This window comes from Mus caroli, unplaced genomic scaffold, assembly GCF_978045245.1.
Source record: "Mus caroli unplaced genomic scaffold, Mus_caroli_1 scaffold_9, whole genome shotgun sequence".
Classification (NCBI taxonomy): domain Eukaryota; kingdom Metazoa; phylum Chordata; class Mammalia; order Rodentia; family Muridae; genus Mus; species Mus caroli.
This window is the reverse complement of record NW_028227264.1, coordinates 51,343,340-51,367,513: the sequence shown is the minus strand read 5'-3', so window position 1 is coordinate 51,367,513 and position 24,174 is coordinate 51,343,340. Positions and strand designations below refer to the sequence as shown.

Below are 24,174 nucleotides of genomic sequence, written 5' to 3'. Positions count from 1 at the left end.
AAGGGCCATGTGGTGCTCAGGCATCAGTGGTGAGGGGGAAAAGAAACAAAAGTAACTGCTAAAGAAGGTGGGGCTCAGGTCCGGTGACTCTAGAGAGCCATAGTGAGGAATTTGACTTTTATTCCAATACTAAGAGTGGACACTGAGGGCTTCATGCAGTGGAATGATGGGATGCAATTTACATTTTAAAAAAGATCTCATGGTAGAGAATGGAAAGTAGAGAATGGGCAGATTTGTAAGAGGCAGGTAAGGATAGAGGAGAAGGAAGCATGAACACAGGCAGGAGCATCTGTGGCCAGGAGTCAGAATCAGAACCCCAGTCATTTGCTGGTGGAGAGAATGTAGATGCTGATACAAAGAACATGACCAGGGTGAATCTCGGGCATTTAGCCAGAGTCAGCAGGTATATTGTGCTAGGACAAAAAATAAAAACAAAAAACAACAAACAAACAAACAAACAAACAAAACCCTGGAAGAATGGTAGGGTTTGAAGAGATTGTGAGTTCTACTTGGGATATGTTGATATGAGAGACTTGTTAGATATTTAGACCTAGCCCGTTGAACAGGCAGAGAAATCTACACAGGTGATTTCTGTATGTGAGACACCAACACAAAGCTGGTGTGTGAAGCAGAAGGAATGAGTGTGGATACAAAGCAGAAGTGAGAAGAGGGCAGAGACACGAATCCAGTCATATATCATTTAGTCATAGAAGCAAAAGAAGAACCAGCTATGGGTGTAGGAAGGGGTGTCCTGGCAGGACACCAGAAGAAAGGGATTCTATATGCTGGAGAAGAGCTATTTGAAGAGAGAGAGGGGGTTTAGTTGTACCACATGCTCCTGTGAGGCTAAGCAGAAAGAAGACAGAAATAATCACAGAACATGGCACATTATGATAAGGCAAGAGGCATGTTGGAAGAAATCAGCCTCTGTAGGCTGGCCTTGAACCCTGTAGGAGAACTTGGGGATACTGTACCAGGCCATGCCTTCCTTCTATGCTTTCCTTGTAGCAGACATGTTGGTGTTTCTTCTCTTGTCCAATGGCCCACTGTTTCTGTTAGTTTATCAAAGAGGGATTTACCTGTTACCCTTTCTTTTATTAATGATGAGCCACAGGTGCAGTTAGCATAGGTTTCTTATGCTGGCTGATATAATATGACTCATTTTCTGCTTGGACTGTTTTATGCTTAAGAGAAAAAACAGAACAGGATTTTTGTACAGAGTTCCTCCAAGATTTTGTTGGTATAGCCGCTTTTCTGAACTTCCATGAATCGTTTTGTGCTGTTGTATACTTAAAGTGTGTTTGAAGCCAGACATACTAGATTTGAGTTTGGTCCTTATCATTTGTTGCCTGTGAAACTTTGACCACTTTATGAAACTCATCAATGCTTCCACAAACTCATAAAATAGTTCTGTACTGTAAGACTCTTTCATGCCACGAGGATTAAATAATACAATTTTTCTAATAGTTAGTCTGGAGCTGTGCAGTAGAATAAATGACACTAATTATAGTTACAACTACATACTCTGTAATGATTTTAAAGTTTCTCTTGGCTGAGGCTGATGAACTGGCTCAGCCAGTAAGTGTTTGATATTCAAACCTGAAAAATCCAAGTTCAATCTCCTTTAGGCATTGACTATATATAAAGGTGAAAGGAGACAACAAAGTTGGTCTGACCTCCACATGCAATTTGTGACTCACATGCCCTCTTCCCAGCACATGTCAAAAGCACACAACAATAATAAATCAATTAAAAAAGTTAAGGTATAATGACTGAAAAATAACATATTAGAGAGAGAAGCTCTGAGGTCATTTGCCGAGATCTTCCCCTTGTTACCTCAGCTCCATGTTACCCAGGAGAGACAGGAGAATCTTCTCTAGCTTAAATCTGAAAGTTTTCCTCAAGGTACATGCAAGAATGCTTTCTTGGAACTACCAGCACATAGTGGAAATTTTAGCGTAGACCTAGTGGGAGGTTCCTCAGCCACTGGAAGTGTTCCTGGAGCAGAACTCTTCTGTTTGACCATGACCACGAGGCGAATGGGTTTTCTTTGTCATGTACTCCTGCCATCATGTGTAACTACCTTAGCATGGTTCTAAAATCAAAAGGCACACTCCTATGGCTTTTTTTTTTTTAATACAGAAAACTGACCAGCAGAAACTCCCCCTGTGTGTAGCCATTTGAAGCCTGAGCTACATTTTATAAATGATGCTATGGATTTTCGTAGAGGCATATATGGAAAAGTCAGATTTGACAGGTTCTGAGAGTTTCCCTGTCCAACTGAGACTGGCATCTCAGGTCCCACACATAGCTTCAGTTATGTTTAGGAGAGAGGAAGGCAGCCTACCTATTGGGCTTGGCTAGGCTTCCAGGTACCTATATTCCTCCTATCCACCAGATGCTGGGGGGAACCATTGCTTTCTTTGCAGAGAAAGATGTTAGTATTTACTAGAAACAGAAAGAATAAGAGTAGAAGAATATCCGCTTTTTCTTCTCTAGTAAGAACAATTGTGCCAGCCTAGTTCTGCTTCTGCCCTCTGGGTATCTAGGCATCATTGTGTAACAGGCTAGAATGGGAAGAACCAAGTTTATCCAGAGAGTGGATTCCACAGGATCTTGGCCCAAGCAAGTGCCAAGAGAAACAACCTTCTTTGAGAGTTTCCAGTGAAACAGTTCTCTTTTGTTGGGTAAAACAAGGACTATATAAGTCTTGGAGAATGGGTAGCGGTTTTGGGGGTGAATGTATATTTTCAGTTGATGTGCGGGTGCTGGGAATATTTCATTTGCATGAAGAAGGATCCCAGGTGTTTGATGGGCATGTCCTTAGAGAGAGAGAGAGAGAGAGAGAGAGAGTGAGTGAGTGAGTGAGAGAGAGAGAGAGAGAGAGAGCTAACCCTGTAATTTGGCCACCAGGCTACATGAATACCTCAAGGGTGGTAGAGGTGGGGGTTATACAGTCTACATGCTCTAAGATGTGCAGACTCAGAGCAAGGAATAAGACAAGTCCTTCTCCTGCTGGTCTCAGGATGAGATTTTCAGGGATTGGACACATCTTGACCTTACTCTTGCTCTGGACTGGCTCCCCCAGTTGCATGACTGCCTGGCCCCACAATCACGTGGTGTTTGCAATTCAAATAAGATTTAATTGACAACCAAATAGCTGAAAGATTGTTTCAAGCTTGTACCTGGAATAAAGCTTTGAGTTCCCCATGGTAAGTTCAAATAGTATTACCAGAAATAGAGGGGAAGTGAGTGGGAATTTAACCAAGATCGTCCAAGGCCCCACAGAGCCATTTGCAGACTTTGTGGCTCATTTAGTAGAGGCAGGAGGCCGGGTGTTTGGAGATCCTGATACTGCTATGCCATTGTTGAAGCAGCTGATTTTTGAGCAATGTACTAAAGAATACAGGCAAGCAATTAATCCATGTAAGCACAAAGGGTTAGAGGTTTGGATGAAAATATGCAGAGAACTAGGAGGGCCTCTCTCTAATTCTGGTCTGGCTGCTGCCGTCATGCAGATGTCCCAAGGAAGGGGTGGTCAGAAGAACAATAACTGCTTTAAGTGTGGGTAGCCAGGTCACATAAAGTGCCAATGCCCACAGCTGAGTGGGTCAGGAAATCAGCAGCCTAAGATGCCTGGGCCGTGCCCAAAATGCAAAAAGGGGAACCATTTGGCCAGTGATTGTCTATCAGTTAAGGATATTCATGGACAGCCTCTTGATTCTGGAAATGGTGGTGCTCAGCCAAAAAACTTGAGGAGGGGCGCCCAACCCCAGGGCCCGCAAATATATGGGGCAGTAACCAAGGGATGGCCCAGTTTGAGACCCCCAATGCAATGGAGTCATCCAGGAGAGCAACAAGAGGGGGTGCGGGACTCGACCTCAGTTCTGCCACCCGACTTGTATTAACCCCACACATGGGTATCCAGCTGGTGGATGCGGATTTCAAAGGCCCACTACTAGCCGATACAGTGGGGTTGATTTTAGGGAGAAGCTCGGTTATTATGCAAGGATTAATAGTTCATCAGGGAGTGATAGATCCAAATTTTAACGGACAAATTAAGATGGTATCTTCCCCTAGAGGCATTATTGCCATTTCTCCTGGGGATAGTATAGCTCAATTGCTTCTTTTATCTAGCTGTCATTCTCAATTTCCTGCAAAAGATTCAGAACAAGGGGACAAGGGCTTTGGCTCAACAGGGACTTCTAATGTTTTTTGCTTTTTGGATCTTGATACCCGACCTTTATTAAAGCTTTCTATTGAAGGAAAGTCCATGTCTGGCCTCCTAGATACAGGTGCTGATTGTAGTATCATTAGTACCTAGGCCCTCTGGTTGGCCTAGGCAACAGTCAGAACAGACTTTAAGAGGACTGGGATATGCTCAAATGCCGGAAATGAGCTCTTGCCTCCTACATTGGAGGGATGGAAACATTCCAGTGACTTTATGGGGTTGTGATCTGCTGAAGGAGATGGGCTTTATTTTAACTAATGAAGGAAGCTACAGCACCAAGGTCCGGGATATCATGTTGGATATGAGCTATGTCCCCAGAAAAGGGCTAGGTTGCTCTTTACAAGTAAGAGTTTCCCCAGTGCTGGTCCACAGAAAGAATGATCGTGCTGGGTTGGGTTTTTCCTAGGGTCCACTGAGGGAGCATTACCCATCTCATGGAAAACTGAGGATCCGATATGGGTTCCTCAGTGACCACTTCCCTCAGAAAAATTGAAGGTTGCACAGGAACTAGTACAAGAACAACTGGAATTGGGCCATATATGACCCTCCACCTCTCCATGGAATACTCCTATATTTGTTATAAAGAAAAAATCAGGAAAATGGAGACATTTACATGATTTAAGAGAAAGAAATAAGCAAATGATTTGAATGGGACCAGTACAGAGAGGGCTGCCATTGCCTTCTGCCTTGCCCAGGAATTGGCTCATTATAGTGTTAGAAATTAAAGATTGTTTTTTCTCTATTCCTTTATATCATAAAGATACAGTCAGGTTTGCTTTTACTGTCCCTTCTCAAAATCATGCTGAACCTGATAAGAGATTTGCATGGACAGTTTTGCCACAGGGAATGGCAAACAGTCCTACTATGTGTCAACTATATGTTGATACAGCCTTGAAAGGGGTTAGAAAGAGATTTCCGAAGGTAAAATGTTATCATTACATGGATGACATTCTTATTGCTGCTCCCATGGAAGAGTTACTTGATGAAGTGTATAGCTTTGTGCTAACACAGTTGAAGGAAAGAAATTTAGTAGTGGCCCCAGAAAAGGTACGAAAGGATATAATAGTAAATTATTTAGGAACAAAAATAACTGCAGAATTGGTGTCCCCACAAAAGATCCAAATTCGCACCAATAATGTATGTACCTTAAATGATTTTCAAAAATTATTGGGAGATATTCAATGGGTCCGACCCTATTTGTCTTTAACCAATAAACAACTGCAGCCATTATATGATATTCTACCAGGCAATATGGATTTGAATTCTCCCAGATATCGTACTAAAGCTGCCAGAGCGGCTTTACTTTTGATGGAGCAGAGCATTCAAGATGCTGCCTTGAAACGCCAAGATGAGTCAAAGCCTATTGCATTGTGTATTTTGCCAACAGAATCACAAACAACGGGGGTCTTATGGCAAGGGGCTCACTTGCTCTGGATACATCCAAAGATTTTCCCAGCCAAAACACTTGTTTATTATCCTGCCTCAGTGGCTCAATTGGCTTTGCTTGGTATTCAGCAAAGTGTACAATTTTTTGGCATTCCGCCAGAGGATTTGATGGTTCCATATAATGTTAAACAGATATAAGTATTATCAGCTATAGTAGATGATTGGGCCATTTTGAGGTGCAGTTTTCAAGGCCAATTTGATAATCATTTCCCCAAAGATCCAATATTACAATTGATTAAAGCTCATCCTGTGATTTTTTTTTTCCCTCACATTACTTCAAAAAATCCTTTGCCGGATGCTCCACTTATTTTACAGATGGTTCTAAGACAGAATATGGAGCATATTTAGTAGCAGGATCATCACCAGTTACCATACAATTTCCCCCCCGCATCACCATAAGTTATTGAATTGCATAATGTGATTAAGATGTTGGAATTAATTGCAGGCCCTTTTAATTTGTTTTCTGATAGCCAATATGTTGTTAATATGTTGCAATGCTTGGAGGTGGTAGGCAAAGTTAATCTAAAATCTACCATTGGAAAATTAGTTCTTACGTTGCAAGATTTTATCTTGAATAGACATTCACCTTTTTTTGTGCAACATATTCGTGCTGAAACCAGATTTCCTGGACCCCTTGCAGAAGGGAATGATACTGTAGATAAAGCTTCTAGGCATGCATGGCCTTTTTAATTGCCTCACCTATTGATTTGGCACGTGATTTTCACTCACAGTTTCATGTTAATTCCAAAACCTTATCCTCTTGATTTAAAATTTCTCAAGCAGAGGTGAGAGATATCATGAAAATGTGCCAAACATGTGCCCCATTTTTGCCTCAGATAGGGGTGGGGGTCAATCCACGTGGATTGCGCCCCTTGCACCTTTGGCAAATGGATGTTACCCATTTCTCTGATTTTGGAAAGTTAAAATATCTTCATGTCTCCATAGACATAGCTTCTGGTGTCATTTTTGCCTCCTTGGCGTACAGGAAATAATACATGTCACGTGATTGCGCATTGCTTTGAAGCTTGGGGTGCCTGGGGACAACCTAAAGAATTAAGGACTGATAATTGTCCGGCTTATACTTCTGCCTCTTTTGTTTCCTTTTGTAAAATGATGGGTGTCTGATTGACTCATGGGTTACCCTATAACCCTCAGGGTCAGGGCATTATTGAACGAGCCCTTCGCACCCTAAAAGAGTGCTTATTTAAACAAAAGGGGGAAATTGCCTCTGCTGGTTCCACCCCTAGGGAGAGATTAGCCATTGCCCTTTTTACCTTGAATGTTTTGAATGAAGACAAACATGGACAGGTCGCAGCCGAGCATCACGTCGATCCTGACATTTCTCCAAAAGGCATGGCCATGTGGAAGGATGTCTTAACTGGTTGTTGGAAGGGCCCTTATCCAGTGTTGGTTTGGGTGAGGTGGTCTGTGTGTTTCCTCAGGATCATTGACAGCCACTGTAGGTCCTGGAGCGGTTGACCAGAGCAGTCCAAAATGAGCAGAGTGGGGATGGCGTGGATGTTCCTGGTGTTGAGGATACTTCCCATGGTGATGACCAAAGAGCCACGTTAGGGAATCTTATCTGTGTTTCCCAAACCCATGCCATTGACGCATTTGGAACAAGTGTTCCCTCAAAATTTTACATCTAATGCTTCACTGCAGTTAGCCTTTTTACCATGGGATGGGGAAATAGCGCCTGTGCAGGAACCAATGCAGCTTCAGTTGAAGGGATTGCTGTGCTTTCAAATGATTCAAAATATTTCTAAGAATAGTGGCTGTGTTCAAATGTATAATCAAACAGCAGCATGGTTTGATATGACAATTAAAAGTTCTACTAAAGCTAATGCCACATGGATTCAAGGGGTGTGGTCTGCCAGTATTCCCAAAGGCAATGATACCATACTTCCCCAACCTAGATGGGCTCCCTTTTGCAAGGGTACCCATGATTCCATTCTGCCATGGACTGGGTGTCAGTCTAGAAAGGCAGCTTGGGCTGTAAAGAAATATTTTACCCTTTCTCCTTATATTGGCACAGTCCATAATAACTCATTTTCAGGATATAATTGAACCTATCAAAATCCAGCTCAAGTAGGAGCTAGTAATCCTTTTAATGTGTGGTTGTTGTGTGGTATGAATGGTAGTTGCACAGATCTTTCTCCTCTGAGTATGCTAGTGGGAGGGGCATGGGGTAATGCATGTTTTTATTGGAATGGGTCTAGTGTGTTTGAAACCTCTGTATCTCAACTTGCTAGAGGGCACAATGCTTCCTTTAAGGCCATGCTTGTTTGTGGCCTCCTTTTGTGTTTATTGTTTATAATGGTAGTTATGAGAATAATGTTGTTAATTGTAGTAGTGATATTTGTTATTATAGTATGTGCTGGAATGCATCTGAATATCATTTAGGTGTTGTGACTAGGATGCCTCGCTTTGTACCTTGGCCTGTTCAAGCTCCTTCTGCTGTGACTTTGTTTAGACCTAAGAGGGATTTTTGGCATTACTGCAGCCATTGTCACTGCTATAGCAATTTCTGCCACCGCAGCCACGGCTGCAGCCATATCCCTTACCTCTGTGGTACAAACTGCTGTGGCTGTGAATAATTTAGCCATGGGGGTTGCAGAAGCTTTGGGCATTCAGGGAAATATTAATAGCCAGCTGAAAGCAGGAATTTTTTTTGCTGAATCAAAGGGTTGATTTAGTTCAGGAACAAGTGGATGCTTTGATGGAGTTAGCAAAATTGGGTTGTGAATGGAAATATTCTGGACTGTGTGTTACTTCTATACCATTTGTGAATGCCAGTCATGCTGCTCATTTATCCCGCAATATATCTCAGTACCTTACAGGAAATTGGTTTCAGCATTTTGATGGATTAGTTTGGGAATTGAGACAATCCATTGTCCATATTAACTCCACCGTGTAGATGTGTTCATGGCTGAAGGACTGGCCAGCTGGATCTACAGCTGTCTCCCGCTTGAAAGAGTGGGCTGGAATTGGTGGACTTGCCCTGTGTCTGATATTAATCAGCATTCTTGCCTTTTGATGCATTTGCCGTATACAGTTTCGTCAGCGCAGAACCCAAGCCTTGATGATACAGGCTTTTGCAGTGGTGGAGACAGGACAGTCTCCTCAAGTGTGGCTTGGCATGTTAGAGAATTAGTCAATGACAGGTAAGACTCCCTGGGCATGTCACCAACCTAAGACAGGGATCAAACCAAAGCTGTTTGTCTCCCAATGACGGGTAAGGGGCATTGCCACAGGGGGCAACCTAAGACAGGCATTCTCTCTGCCAAAAAAGGGGGGGGGATGTGGGGAGCAGGTGTGGCGGTAGTCCCAAGATGGCACCCGGGACTGCAGCCAAGTCTTATGACTTGCACCTGACTTCCTCATACACCCGAAAATAAGTCACGCCTATCGTGAGAGCTGCACAGGCGCACCATAATGCAAGATCAGGCCATTTGATGAAGGCCAATGAACTGAGATTACGCGGACTGGGCTGATAGGGCATGGTTGAGGGGTTATATAAGGGATTGCGATAGGGGGCTAGAGAGAGATTCCTGCTTGCATGTTGAAAGGTTCCTGAATAAACTGCTTTGAGAAGACCACTGTGTAGTCGCTCTTTTCTGCTGGTCAGAGACAGAAGCGACATTGTATAAAATAAGATTTTCTTTCAGGATCACTAATAAGAACCAACTCTTATAATAGTAAAATGTTTCCCAGTTGTTATGGATTCTGGCCCTGCAAGTATGACAGGACTGTTGTCCTTTTGAACTTTCAGTAGTGGAGATTATTTAAAGGAAACCTGCACAAGATTGAGAACACTACTGTTCAGTCATAGGGATGACAAGGTCCCACCTTTTCCCAAGGATACATCAGCAGTTAATGTTTGCTAGGGATGGGAAGAGACTTTCCTTGGTGGAGTAACCTACCTGTAAGCTACTCATAATCCTTTAGGTAACCTCTCATGCAAGCTTCTATAAGCAAACCCAATTAAATTAAATATTTCAGCAATGTAGTCGGGTGGAGTCATTTGTTGGCGCCCTATATGGGGTTGACACTGCGGTTTGCGTTTCCATGGGAAAAGTTGATATAATACTGTTTAACTAATGTAGGACTCTTGTACAATTGACAGGTAAATGCATCGGGGAAAAAATCCTATAATCAAAAACAAACAAAACAAACAAACAAACAAACAAAACTAACATCAAACCACGGTTTGATTTTAAAATCACTGTCATGTAGAAACCAAAGTGGTTGTTGTTATTGTTGTTGTTGTTTTTTCAATTTTTTATTAGATATTTTCTTCATTTACATTTCAAATGCTATCCTGAAAGTTCCCTATACCCTTCCCCTGACCCTGCTCCCCTACCCACCCACTCCCACTTCTTGGCCCTGGTGCTCCTCTGTATTGGGGCATATAAAGTTTGCAATACCAAGGGACCTCTCTTCCCAATGATGGCCAACTAGGCCATCTTCTGCTACATATGCATCTAGAGACAAGCTCTGGGGGTACTGGTTAGTTCATATTGTTGTTCCACCTATAGGGTTGCATATCCCTTCAGCTCCTTGGATACTTTCTCAGCATCTAGCTTGTAACCCCAGGTGTCTGGCTGAGGAATGTATGGCTCTATATATAGTTCTGTTATCTGTAGAATTTTGCCACTAGTGATAAGGTTATAACCTCCAAAGGGTAAGTATCTCCCCTTCTAATTAAAAGCTCCTGCCAGGAATGGGCCAGAAAGTTTTGACTCAGCTTTGACTCCAGTGTTTTCTCTAGTTTTCACACTCTGTATCTATGCTTAGACTACAATGAAGAGCGAAATTAGTTGATGGTTAGAAGTTAGGAAGATGAATCAAACTGTCATCATTCTTCGCTATGCCTGCCAAATTTCCTACATTAAGTTGTCTGCTATCCTTGACAATTCTCCCTTTTAATTAAAAAGGAGCCTGATAGGCAAAAATCCTGGGAACATAAAGCTGTTGTGTGATTCACTCAACCGTTTGTATGCATGTGTGACCTACTTAGCTTTTAAAATCCCATTTAATGCCAAAAACTACATTGGAAAATTCAAACAAAAGCTTCCAGGGAGCCCCATAATGAGACTGGTTTGATTATTCAAGTGATTAGGCTATTTCCTCTCTCTTAGTAATTTCATTTAGGACAGTAGTCATTTTACGAACAAGTAGATGGTTTTATTGCTTTGCTAGTTTGCTGGGAAACTGGCACGTAGCCAACCATCTGTGAAACTGCAATTATTACCATTACTTAAAATTTATTGAACCTCTTCAGGAACCATGGAAATAATTCCTGCCTACAGACACATGACCAAGGAAGGCAAGAAGATAACCAGCCCCTTATACCAAATAGCTTTGATCACCCCATGCTTCAATCTCAAGCCTGAAATCCCAGTAATCATATTTGTGCTTGTTGCTCAGAAAATGTAAAGTGAAGAGTGGCTTCGGATCATTGTCTACATTTTGGCTTTTAGGAATCAATCTCTTTCCCATGTGGAACATACATTCATTTATGCACAAACTCATTCATTATTCTACACATCCTGATGTGTACAGATGTGTCAGTCTCTGCTATAATTTGCAACTAAATGGTTCCAGCAAAGCCTCCTCCTGTAGTCTCACATTTGAGCAACAAAAAGTAGTGATTATGTTTGTGATGTTGTTCATTGGGACTCCTCTCTTTTTCTACCCCTCCTGACTACAGATACTTATAGAGCTCAGGCTACAGATACTCTCCTCTCTCCCTGTATAGAAACTAGGGTTGCTTTTAGAATCAATAGTAAGAGCTATCTCTAACAGCAGTAAGATGTTTTATAGTGGTTATGGATGTCTATTCAGAGGTAAGACATGACTGTTGCTCTCCTGAACTTTCAGTAGCTATCATTAATGACAAGAGACTTGCACAAGACTGGGTACACTAAAATGAGAACTCACTAACTGCTTACCATGCTAGACAGGTGGAAAGCCTTATCCTCCTAGTCTGATGCAGTGCCATCTAGTGGCACGAAGACATGGCTGTGTGCTGTCCTGCCAGCTATCCATGGTTAGGGTTGAACTAACCATGTAGTTTATGTCTTTCAAATTAGGGTGACTATATTTCCAGGTTGATTGGCACACAGCAGATCTGAACCTGTTGTCTGTGTATAATGGTCAATGTCTGCTGTTAACACTTACTGAAAGTGTTAATGGACCATATAATGAACCACACAGTTAGTCCACTTTCACTCTTACATACTATATCTATAGGTGATTTGTTTGCACCATCAATTTGAGATAACGAGTTCAGAAAGACTGCTTTTTGCTATATAAAGTAGTATTTGTCTTTCCTTTTGTGGAATTATCTTTCAGTTTGTGGGATTGACCTAGCTCTATTTCTGATACTCAATGAACAAGCTCTTTTCATGAGGACATGAAAGAGTTCAACCCCCATGGACTTTTTTGGATGGTGCTAATTTAATAGCCTATTCCATGAAACTTTCTCCCCCTGATCATTTGTAGGCCTTGTTTATCAAGATGTCGCGATGCTTGGTGGAGACTTGGCTAGTTGTCTGAAGAGTAGTGACACTCAATATTTTGATCTCTCAGGTCACAATACAGGACACCTGGATGTCGCAGAGCTTTCCTGATGCAGTAGTTTTTTTTTTTTTTAAATAAAGTTTTAATCCTATAGAGAACAAAGAGCTTAAACCCTTTGTAGCTGGCCCCTAGTGAGTCCTCTAGTTGCAGAAATGAGAAGGGGGACTATCAATGAAAAAATGAATAATAAAAAGTATGATTGGCATGCACAATTGAGAATGTATGACAGAAGATAAAATGTAGATAAAATGGTACTTGAAAGGAAAGAATTTGGTTGTCTCCTATCTTAGCCTTTGTAAGTGATTTTTTTTTTATGTTCTCTAGAAGGAACTTGAGTAGATATGTTGATTTTTTTTCAACTCCAAGAATGAAAGTTTTATAAGATTAAAAAAAAAAACAGTTAAGAAGAGAAGTATGACAGGCGACATTTTGTAATAGAATCGCTTGTGTTTGTGCTTTCTATTTGTGGTTTTGAAGGTAGATTGTAATAAAATAAGAAGTACAAATGGCTTCCCAGTGTCAGGTGTTTTGCTGGGCACTGAAATATTAATTGGATTTTTACATATTAGTTTGGCTATCACATCACATATTACCATTCATTTTCTTGTGGGACACAGAGAAAATCTAATCAATGACAGCTGTCTTGGGAATTTTAAAATTATTTTGTTTGTTTTCCTTTTTACTAATTGTTATAAAATCCAAATGCTTCCTCATCTTTCTCTTGTAGGACCTCCTGAGTATTTAGGAAACCATGTTCTTTCTCAAAAGAAAATAGTAACTCATTAGAGAAGCAGGTGTAACATAACACAAAACACACATTGATTGTCTACTGGAATTTGTCCATAATCTTTTGAAACTACTTGACCTCTGGCCCCAGAACTGGGCTGGGGTTCACCTTCATTTCATCTTTGATCAAAGAGCTTGCTAAATAAAATGAAATAGTATTTCAGAGAAAGGTTGACAAGAAAAAGTATTTTTTGAAGCAAATTATTTATGTTAACTAAATATGTTAAACTGTTAGGTTGCACTTTGTAAAGTATGTTACAAAGCACATGGTGTGAGGTTGGCCAAGTTTGCTGGAAAATCAATTTAAAGATATTGTGAAGTTCCTATCCCCTTCAGAGCCATCAATCCTTTCCCCAACTCTTCCACAAAGGTCCTCAAGCTCCATCTCCTGTTTGGCTGTCAGTCTCTGCATCCATCTGACTCAGCATCTGGGTGGAACCTCTCTGAGGATGGCCATGCTAGACTCCTGTCTGCAAGCATAACAGTATATCATGAATAGTGTCAGGGATTCATGCTTGTCCATGGGATGGTTCTTCAATTATTGCTTGGCCATTCCCACAGTCTCTGCTCCCCATCTTCCCTGCAGTTCTAAGACCAACAGAGTCAACTAACGTGGATCCTTAGGGGCTCTCAGAGACTGAACCACCAACCAAAGAACATACATAGGCTGAACCTATCCCCCCACACCAGCTGCCCAGATGTGCAGCTCAGTCTTCATGTGGGTTCCAAACAACTGGAGCAGGAGTTATCCCTAAAGCTGTTGCTTGTCTATGGAATACGTTTTTCTACCTGGGGTGCCTTGTCTGGCCTCAGTGGGAAAGGATGCACCTAGCCCCACAGAGACTTGTTGTGCCAGGGTAGGGGATACTTAGAGGGGTAGCCTCCACCCTCTCAGAGAAGGAGAGGGACTGTGAAAGCAAGACCTGGAGGGGGCAGTGATCTGGATGTAAAGTGAATGATTGAATGAATGAATGAATGAATGAATACATGTGAATATAGAGGTCAAACACAGAGTCATCTTGATTTATCTTTAAATGACTGATTGTGAACACAACTGCTAAGGATGTACAAAGTAAATACATATAATGTCTACTCTGGATGCTTCGTGGGTAGAAGGTTGAAAGAAGTTACCTGGGGAGAGGTAAGTGTTAGGTTCTCTGTAAGTTATGAGCAACAATCTGGATACTCTAGCCTCATGGATGTCCTAGTTTAAAAGAATACTCATGGTTAGGCCTGCTGTTATACCTAGAGCAGTGTACTCAGAATTTTCTTCTTCATAAGAAACTATTTCTCAGGGGTAGCTTTCCACTATCCTGCATAAGTTGTCCTTGTGGAATTGAAAGTTGTATTCCCCACATGAAACTCAAGAAGAAGGAAGACCAAAGTGTGGGTGCTTCAGTCCTTCTTAGAAGAGAGAACAAATTACTCATGAGAGGAAATATGGAGACAAAGTGTAGAGCATAGACTAAAGGAAAGGTCATCCAGAGACCCCCACTTGGGTATCCATCCCATATACAGACACCAAACCCTGACACTATTGTGGATGCTAAGAAGTGCTTGCTGACAGGAACCTGATATAGCTGTCTCCTGAGAGGCTCTAGCAGAGCCTGACAAATACAGAGGTGGATGCTCGAAGCCAACCATTGAACTGAGTACAGGGTCCCCAGTGGAGGAAGTTAGAGAAAGGACTGAAGGAGCTGAAGGGGTTTGCAGCTCCATAGGAAGAACAACAATATCACCCAACCAGAGCTCCAGAGCTCCCAGGGACAAAACCACCAACCAAAGAGTACAACACATAGAGGGACCCATGACTCCAGCTGCATGTGTAGCAGAGGATGGCCTTGTTGACCATCAATGGGAGGAGAGGCCCTTGGTCCTGTGAAGGCTGGAGTCCTAGGGTAGGGGAATGCCAGGGTGGTGAGGTGGGAGTGAGTGGGTAGGTGGGGGAGCATCATCATAGAAGCAGGGGTAGGGGGAATGGGATAGGGGACTTCTGGAGAGGAAACTGAGAAAGGAGATAATATTTGAAATGTAAATTAATAAAATATCCAATAAAAAATAAATTTAAAAGAGACAGTTGTATACCTACAGCCTTCTTTAATATTCTAAATTAAATGACCAATGTGTCTAATTTGACTTTTTGAAACTATAGTTCAGAGACTCTGCTGTTCCTAATTTGGAACTATTTTTTCTCTTGTTTTTATTTGGACCTGTGCTCATTTCTCTGCTGTTCTTGCTATTTCTAGCATCTCGAGGGAACTGGCATCATGGCTGTCACAGTGCAGGCAAACACAGGAGAGAGGCAGCAGTGTGGTGCTTTCGTAAAGCATTTATTTTTATTTGAAAACATTGTACAGTTGTTACATTGCCACAGCCAGTCCATGGGGGAACATGCAAATAGAAAAGGAGATTGCTTGTTCGGCTTCCTAGTGTAAAGTTCTTTTTCTCTTTTTCTTTCTTTCTTTCTTTCTTTCTTTCTTTCTTTCTTTCTTTCTTTCTTTCTTTCTTTCTTTCTTTCTTTCATATTTTGGTTCATATTTCCCATCGTGGTGTCAGGCTTAGTGTGCTTTGTTATGTGGTGTGAAGATAGACTCCTACCCATGGGGTAAAATCTGCACTGATAGCTAGCTGGGAACTACTAAATGGTTACAAATCAAAAATAAATGCCAAACAAACAATACTACAAGCTTGTCAGAAGGTTAATAGCACAAGTTAGCAATACCTAAACTAAACATTGAAATATCTTCATGGGACACAGTGGTGCGAACTTGTCCATTTCTTGGTCTACCTGTATATGTGTTCGAAGCTGTGAGTAGGTCTGACCAAGGCAAGCTCTGTCCTCAGTGCAAGTCTCCACTGAGAAAGTAAAAACCACCACTCATCTCTGGTAGGGTTTAAGAGAGCTGTGGTTTGCTTCTTATCAACTTCATACAGAGGACTGTTCTCATTGCTTGAGGTGAGAAGAGTGGTAGATTAAAATGCCAGAATTCTTGCTGGTGTCTACTGAGGTTATGGAATCTCAGAAACTAAAACTGCTACAGTTAATATTACCCTATTCCCACTTCCCACCCCGCTCTCAAACCACCAATGCTTTCAGATCGAAAACATTTTTCTTTGCAACTTTTTGTCTTTTTCCCTTAAGGGTCAATCCTAAACTCCTAGTCTTGGATGAGCCAATGTTACCAGCTTTATGAATGGAGATAAACCAACACAGGTGCACTAATGTCTGATCACAAAGACATTGGATAACAAAAAGTATACAATGAGCTCATCCTGATATTCACATTTGGTTTCCATACAATGGAGTCAGTTAAAACATCCCATAAAATGGTCCAGACAGCCATCTTCAGCCATCAGTTAATTGCAAACCTTTTCAAAATGTAACTTTTAAACTATTCCCAGCCTACTGAGTAGACGTGGAAATAATTTCAGCCACTTGTTTCTCATTAGAGTTTACAGAGTGTCTACAAATTAGAGTCATAAAAATGAATAAAAAAGACAAAGACATTTGGCTTAAAATAAATACTAAAAATGCAATAAATCAAGTAAATTATGCAAACCAAAGGAATGTAAACATAAAAATAAAACCACAGTCAGTAAGGGTCTTCAGATCTGAATGGACAAAACATTCAGAGAAAGATATTTAATCGGCTTAAAAGGTAGCACAGAGCAGATGTTTTCAAGGTTATTATGTGATGTGTAGCTTTAGCACAAACCTTTCTCACCCCTGCCCACTCCACCCTAATAAAGAAAACCTATTTCGAAAGGAGTTGAACTGATGTGAAATTTGCACACCAGGAAAATAGTTTTATTTTCTATCTCCTAGGTCAGAACTAAACAATATGTTAGAGGGAAATGTTATATTTTCTGATGGAAAAAAAAAACTAAAACTGAGTTACAGTGTTCAAGCACATTCCTTATTTTGTGTATGTGTTGTTCTCATAAGACTTATCAAAATAGATCATGTGACTGTTCACAGACGAAGGCAGGCAAAGAGTCTGGTAGACAGCCCGAGAGCTTCTGCCAGCCATGTTTACGACTTGTTGAGGTCCTACTTTGCAATCTGGTCTTACCAGTGGGAGAGACCCCCACCTCCCATAAGTGTTTTGTTTTGCCTGCTTGCTTAAAATATGTTGACTTGAATTGCCTCAAGTTACATAAACAAACATGTATACAAACCCTGTAACTCCATCAAGGATCCATTTGAATGGTATTGAAGTCAGCCAAGCTACAGAGAACTTCCACACTGACACATGAAATTTTCTCTACATTATAAAGGTCTGTGGTATTTCTTAATTTTCTGTGTTTGGAGTGGGGTGGGTATGGGGGAAACATTCTTGAAGACAGCAGAGTGATTAAACTAGTGATGTATTAAGCTTTATTGGGATGCTGTAGCATTCTTTGTGAGTAGAGTTGCTTTTCCTTATATTCTGCTATTAGGTGGGTGCTGAGTGTGATCAAAGTGCCAGACTTTTCAGTGGTGACATCTTTATCACTAAGTGACCAGAGCATGAGCTACTAACAGAGATTTCTCTATAAAGTACCTTGACTCAAAGAGGTGGGACGAACAGTGGGACTCCACAATAAAGATAATTTCCATGTTGGCATACTTCCAGAAAGGTAAATAAGAGGGTGGAGGCCATGGCTTTTCCAGTCTCTTGATTAATTTCCATGACATCATTATGAACATAAATGAAAATAAAAACTAAGTTTTGAGGAGATCGATATAAAGGAAGACAGAAAAAGAAATTAAGAAACAGATAACCCTAAATATAACCCATATTTCTAGGGTTTGTTTAAGTGGTAAAAATGGGAGAGTCTCTATCCTATCTATCATGTAATTACAGGGCTTGGTTAGATGAATCTCCTAGGCCAGCAGAAAGCCAGTGGCCTGGAATAAGCAGAAAATGAAATATAATGGCTCTAATGTTGGTTTTATATCTATTCCTAGAATAGAGAATTGCATGGTCAGTTTCCCCTCCCTACAAGGGTCACAGCACAAAATCCTCATTGAACAGGCAATCCAACAGGTGACAGAGGATACCATTAGCCACAAGGTCACCAGGATGGGCAAGCTTCTGTGGCATGCATCACTCGCATAGTCTGTGCAAAACAAACAAACAAACAAACAAAGAAAAAGTATGATTCTTAAAAAGTGACTTGCCATAGAAAAGTGGGATTTATGTTGGGTAGGTGAGGGTCTGGTAATAATTCCCATCAGGAATAAAAAACCTTCTGAAAGTTGTGTAATAACAGTAACAATTAATAATAAAGATCATAGTAACAATGATACTTGTTTTTGATTCAAAAATTTTCACAGTAATCAATGGAGGGGTGGGGACTGGGTCAGGATACACACTATCAAAACCTCTCTCTGAGTCAGGTGGATTGAAGCCTGAGTCTCCAGTGGTCTTCAGCTTCTTCCTTTGATGAAAGGAGGGCTAGCTACCTTGCGGTCCACCTGTGAAACTGCACCTACTAAATACCTTTCTCTATGTACAATACAGAGATGATGGGCAAACACATGGCCTCGGAGTTGTCCTCAGTGGGCAGGGCAGGTCTCTCCCTAGGCCACACGTACATGGGGCTCTTCTTCTGTCTCCTGGCCCAGGCTGGTGTAGGTGACTGAAGGCTCTACCTGAGCCGTGCTGGGTAAGTCCACGACAGGTCCTGAAGGATTGCGGAACTGCTTGTACACTCGGGGATCCTGGGCTATGTATGTAGAGGTGGAGGAATACAGCACCAGCCCGATGAGGATGGTGAAGAAAGACAGGAGGTAAAGACCTGAAAACTGAAACACAAGGTGATTTAGGATCAAAGTGTAGCCACTAACAGATTAATGACATCCTAGGTCAGAGAAGCTGCCCAGTACAGGAACATGCAATTTGATGAGGTAGCTGATACTCTTGATGGAAAGTGAATGTTCTTCTAAACTGGCTTTGTCTTATTGATTCCTTTTGTCTTTTTTTTTTTTTTTCTCTAGGCCTTGTGGCTAATGAGAGGAACATTTAGCTAATTGTCCCTAAAATGCCCATCTGAGTACCTGAATTGCTTGGGAAGGCTAGTTAAGCACAAATTAGAATACATCAAATTCAACCCCCCCGCCCCCAAATCTCCAACATCACTCTGTGAAGAGTTGGTTGTCTGTGGCCTCATTAAACCTAGAAGAACTATAGATATTTCATTGAAGGGCATAATGAAGCTACCAGCGAAGAAGCCTCACTGACAGCAGTGGCAGGGCACTTGTTTCTCATTAATCCAAAGCAGATGTGATTTGTCTCTCCAGTAAGAACTATTGACCTCAGTAACTACCACCGCAAGATAAGATTATCCTTGAACAGGGCGAGTCAATAAAACACAACATTCCTCCCCTTGTCATCAACAACATCAGGACTCTGCCTACTTTGTTATTGTTCTTCCCAAGCTGTTTGATTAACAGTTCAGAGGGGTCTTTATTTTGTTGTTGCTTGTTTGTTTGTTTTGCTGCTTTGCTGTGTGTGTGTTGGAAGAGTGGTGGGTACAAATTTATAATGTCAGGAATGCTTTTGAAAAGTTATGACCCTGGCCCTTCTTTGGGAGATATGTTGGGTAGTTTATCAGGGGAGAATAAGGTTTAAAAACAAAAACAATAAGTATTGCCAATGTTTCTCTCTCCTTTATTCTTGACTCCTTTACTCACTCACCCCTTCATGGTTTCTTACAATGCTTTCTGTGTCTAAAACATGCTAGTATATACCAAGAAAATAGAACTGTAAAAATAAGCCTAGCTCTTACCATCAGGGATTTAATACATTAATCATGGAGAAAAAAAGTACACATAGACCAAAACAATACAATACAGTTAAGGCACACCAAACCTTATTTCAGTACATTGCAATCAGCCCACTTGTAGAGAGACTCTCCTGTTCACTGTGTGGAAACTTCAATTATCAATAAAAATGCTTATAACCAATGAGGAAATAGGAGGTGGGAGTTCTGGCAGAGAGAGGATTCTGAAATAGAGGTGGATGTAGGAAAGGAGATTGGGCTCCAATGATGATGGAGATGGTCACATGAAAAACTGAGGACCAGCTATATGGTATGAGTTAGAATAGAGTAAGTGGGTAATTAAGGTATGAGTTAGTTGGGGAACAAGTCAAGGGATTAGCCTAGGCATGTGTTCATAGATAAGCAGTCTCCCAGTTATTAGTTTGGGAACAAAGAGGATGAGTGCAGAAACACAGTTACAGATGGCTCCAATTATACCCAGTCTTGGTCACTATGTAGTTTGAGTGAGAATGACCCTCAGAGGTTCATATATTTGAATACCTGGTCCCCAGTTTGTGAAGGATTAGGAGGTGTGGCCTTCTTGGAGGAAGTGTATCACTGGGGCCAGGCTTTGGGGTTTCTAAAGCTCATGACACACTCAGTTAGCTCTGTCTGCTTCTAAGTAGTTCTCAAGATGTATGAGTTCACAGCTACCGCTCCAGTGCCATGTCTTCCTGCCTGCTGTCCACCAGGATGATCATGGACTCACTCTCTAAAACTGGAAGTCCCAGAGAAATGCTTTCTTCTGTATGTTGCCTTGGCCATAGTATCTTATCACAGTAATAGAACAGTAATTGAAACAACCACATCCTTCATCTCTGATAGAAAAGATCTAATTTATTTTCATTGTCTATTTTTGTTTTAGCTCATACTTTAGAACAGCTGTTTTCAACCTGTGGCTTGTGACCCATTTGCTACTCGGAGACCCTTTCACCAGGGTCACACTCCACACATCCTGCATATCAGATATTTACATTATGATTCATAACAATATCAAAATTACAGTTATGAGGTAGCAACAAAAAATAGTTTTATGGTCAGGGGTTTACCATGACATGAGGCATTGTATTAAAGGGTTGCAGTATTAGAAAGATAGAGAACCACGCTTTTAGAAGTAGCAGGTGGTAAACAAAGATGCTCTGAAGCTAGGAGAGCAGAAGACAGGAAAATGATCCAGAGCTTGAAGGTAAGTTACATGGTGATTGTAAATGTGCTAAACCTCTTGCAATGTTAAACCAGGAGATGCTGGTTCAACAGTGGAAAAGGCAATTTTGGAAATGACACAGAAAAAAAGATGTCCTTGTGGCTAAATGTCTTGCTGCAGTGTCCTTTCTCTCCAGCCTTTTCTGTCTGCAGGACCAAAGTAGTTAAGACTAAAGGCTGTTTTCTGATTTTCTTCCTACAGAGCTCTTTGCTTTGTTCCCCAATTCCTTTCTTTTTCACATTCTGGCCAGATGGCAATACTTCTGAATGTGGATTTATGTACTAAATTCAACTTGGAGCAGATTCACTTAATTAACTTGAAATAATTAATTAGGTGTTCCTTAATGAAAATAAATGTGCCTGCTTCTTCAAGTCACAATTTTTAAAAATCAGGGAAAGAAGATGAGCATTGCAGTGCTGGTTTTCATGGCCCCAGGAAGCCTGCTCATCTTCAGACTCACCTCCTGAAATCCACATCCTTTAGCTGGTGCTTAGTACACTGGATGGCTTTTCTCCTAACATCATTATCATTTTGAATATTTTATGAATGACTCTTGCTCATATGTTTTTGTTTCAATCGAAGACCACCCATTTTATGGCCTTAGGTACTTACTGCTCTTGCTGGCCCTGAAAACAGAGAGGCCAACAACGGAGCTTTGTAGTTACCACTGCCTTCTAACCCTCAAGCTAGATTCAAGTCTTTGGTCTAACACTTCCTTGCTGTGATTCTTGTCAAATTTCTTGTACCTTCAGGTTCAAGTTTCCACATCAATCAATGCCTGTACTGTGCACGATTACGATAAAGATCAGATTAGATAAAACATGTAAAGCGCTTGGGACAGCTACCTTGCCACAGACATGCAATTCATATTAGTTTCATTGCCACTCTTGTAGCTGTACCATTTATAAGGACACAAAACTGAAAGATTGTGCCATAAATCTACAACTGGCTATTTTCTTGGGCATTCAAGATGACAGCACGTAGTGTATTTCTAATTCATAGCTACTTAATTCATATAGAACTCATTCTAATTTTTTTCTCAAAAGATGGATAGCATGTAGTTCCAGGTAACAGGATCATCTTGGAAGTCACCCAAGAGGTTTTATTAATACATAGTAGAGAGAGTTTTCATTTCCCCCAGAAAGGAATAGCCTGGCAAACATTGGTATTAATCAGAATAAATATCAGATATCATAAATGGTGACAGAAACATTTAACTTATTTTCCAAAAGACAAGATGTTGCATTTATTAAAAAAATAACAATGAGAATTCTGATGAGGTACTTAATGGGATAATCCATAGTTCTGGGTGTCTCATTTATAGAGCATTTGTTTCGAAAGTTAATCAGGCAAACAAAACTTCTGTGTGGTCTGTGTACCTAACTTACCAATTGCAGAATTGTACATTCTGTTCCAAAAGCAAGCAGAACAGGACTTTCCCTGAGATCGAGTGAGGTGAGAGCTTTATGCACTTGAGACAAGGTGCATCTCAGGGAAAAGCTCGTCTCCATCAAGAAACAGTGCTGCCTAAGTGTACTTGGTGGTTATAACCTTAACTAATGGAGGCCTCTAGCTACCTGAGTATTCTGTGGGAGGACAGAAAGCCAGCATTTCATCTGCCTTGTCGCTGAAGAAGCAGAGGAAGGACGTGTCCTGTATCAGCACTAGTGCCTCTGATTCTTTGGTATTGTCCCTGTCTTTACAGGTCTTTGGGAAAAGGTCTGGAAAACATTGTGTGGCGAGAATACCTGAGTATTGCTCAATGCAAGTCCTTGTGATGGAATAGCCAGCAAGGCTGATTATAATGACTCTTCAGTGAGGCATTAAATCCAGATTTAGAGCACTGACATATGATTGATCCTTACGTAATGTGGCATTCGGCACACCATTAAGAACAGACCACATTTTCACTTTATTTTGACATTAGACACCCAAGTTAAAATTTAACAAACCCACAAGTTCATTAGACATTAACCTACACAAATAGAAAGATAGCAAAATTCCAGAGAACGTTTATAAATATGTCAGGGTTTCTGAAGTAAGACGGTGAATTATCAGTTTGTGCCATGAAACTTTGTGAATGAGAACAGTTGGTAAAATAAGAGAAAGACTGTATTCTAAGAAAGAGAGGGAGTGGGAGGAATGGAGGGAAGAGAGAAAGAAGGGAGAGAGAATGAGAATAAGAACTGGGAAGAAGAGGCTGGCAAGAGAGTGGAAAGAGCTCAAACAGAAAGGTGAAAATGTGGAAAACAGTCCACAGCTTCCTAGGGGAAGGAAGAGATGAAACCATAGCTACAGATAAGCCTGGTGATTTTAGGCAGCCCGGAGGACAAGAGATTCAACATCCTAACCAGTGGAATATAGACATTTCTTTTGAGGTTTGGTCTTTTGTTATGTACCATAATGCTAAATGTGGGCCCCCAAGACCTCAGAGGCTAGAGTCCACAGACAGACCCAAGTGATACTATGTGAGCTTGCCTCCAACTTATTTCTGATTGGTGAATAGAGATGCTGACAGCCAATAGCTGGATAGAAGAGAGATGGGCGGGGTTTAGGGTTCCCAGCTTAGGGGTGAACAACGAGGGGGAGAAGAACGTGACTGGAGGAAGAAGCCGCCCTGGAATAAGAATCTTAAAATATGGTCATGTGTGTTGGCTAATTTCAGTTCAGAGCAGTCCAGAGGAGTCCAGAGGAAACATGGCAAATTATATAATAGGATTATTGGTTGGGAAATAGACATAATAGCATAGAGGATAGATATCTGTCCAGCTCTTGTGCTAATTAAGGCTTATTGTAATATAAAGGTTATGTGTGTCTTTTATCCAGGAACTAAATGGTCAAAGGTGGGGTAGAAAGCCTGGACTGGGATTAAAAATTTCTACAACACATTTTAGTGACTAAAGAAAACAAAATGATAATGGTAAACACGACGTGTTAGTTGAATGTAATGGTCTTTCTGTGGAGACCTGCTAAATGGGAATCCTTAGTCTGTTGAGTCCCTACATTACAGAGTTACTCAAGGTGGACACTGTGGAAAACATCCACTTTAAAGGGAAGTAGCTCAACTCATTGTGTGTCCTGGGGTTGGAGGGAGGTGATGATTCAGTAATGTGAG

General features: G+C 41.1%; 1 protein-coding gene across 2 annotated transcripts in view; it reads right to left on the bottom strand.

The window, feature by feature from the left end:
* Nucleotides 1-15,370: 15,370 nt before the first annotated feature.
* The window catches only part of Slc35f1 (solute carrier family 35 member F1), a 465,583-nt gene continuing 456,779 nt past the window's right edge, over nt 15,371-24,174 (bottom strand). For both annotated transcript variants that reach the window (XM_085842809.1, XM_021174621.3), the window contains exon 8: nt 15,371-18,839. In XM_085842809.1, the coding sequence (XP_085698935.1) occupies nt 18,615-18,839 (225 nt within the window). In that variant the 3' untranslated portion in view covers nt 15,371-18,614. The remainder of the gene's footprint in view (nt 18,840-24,174) is intronic.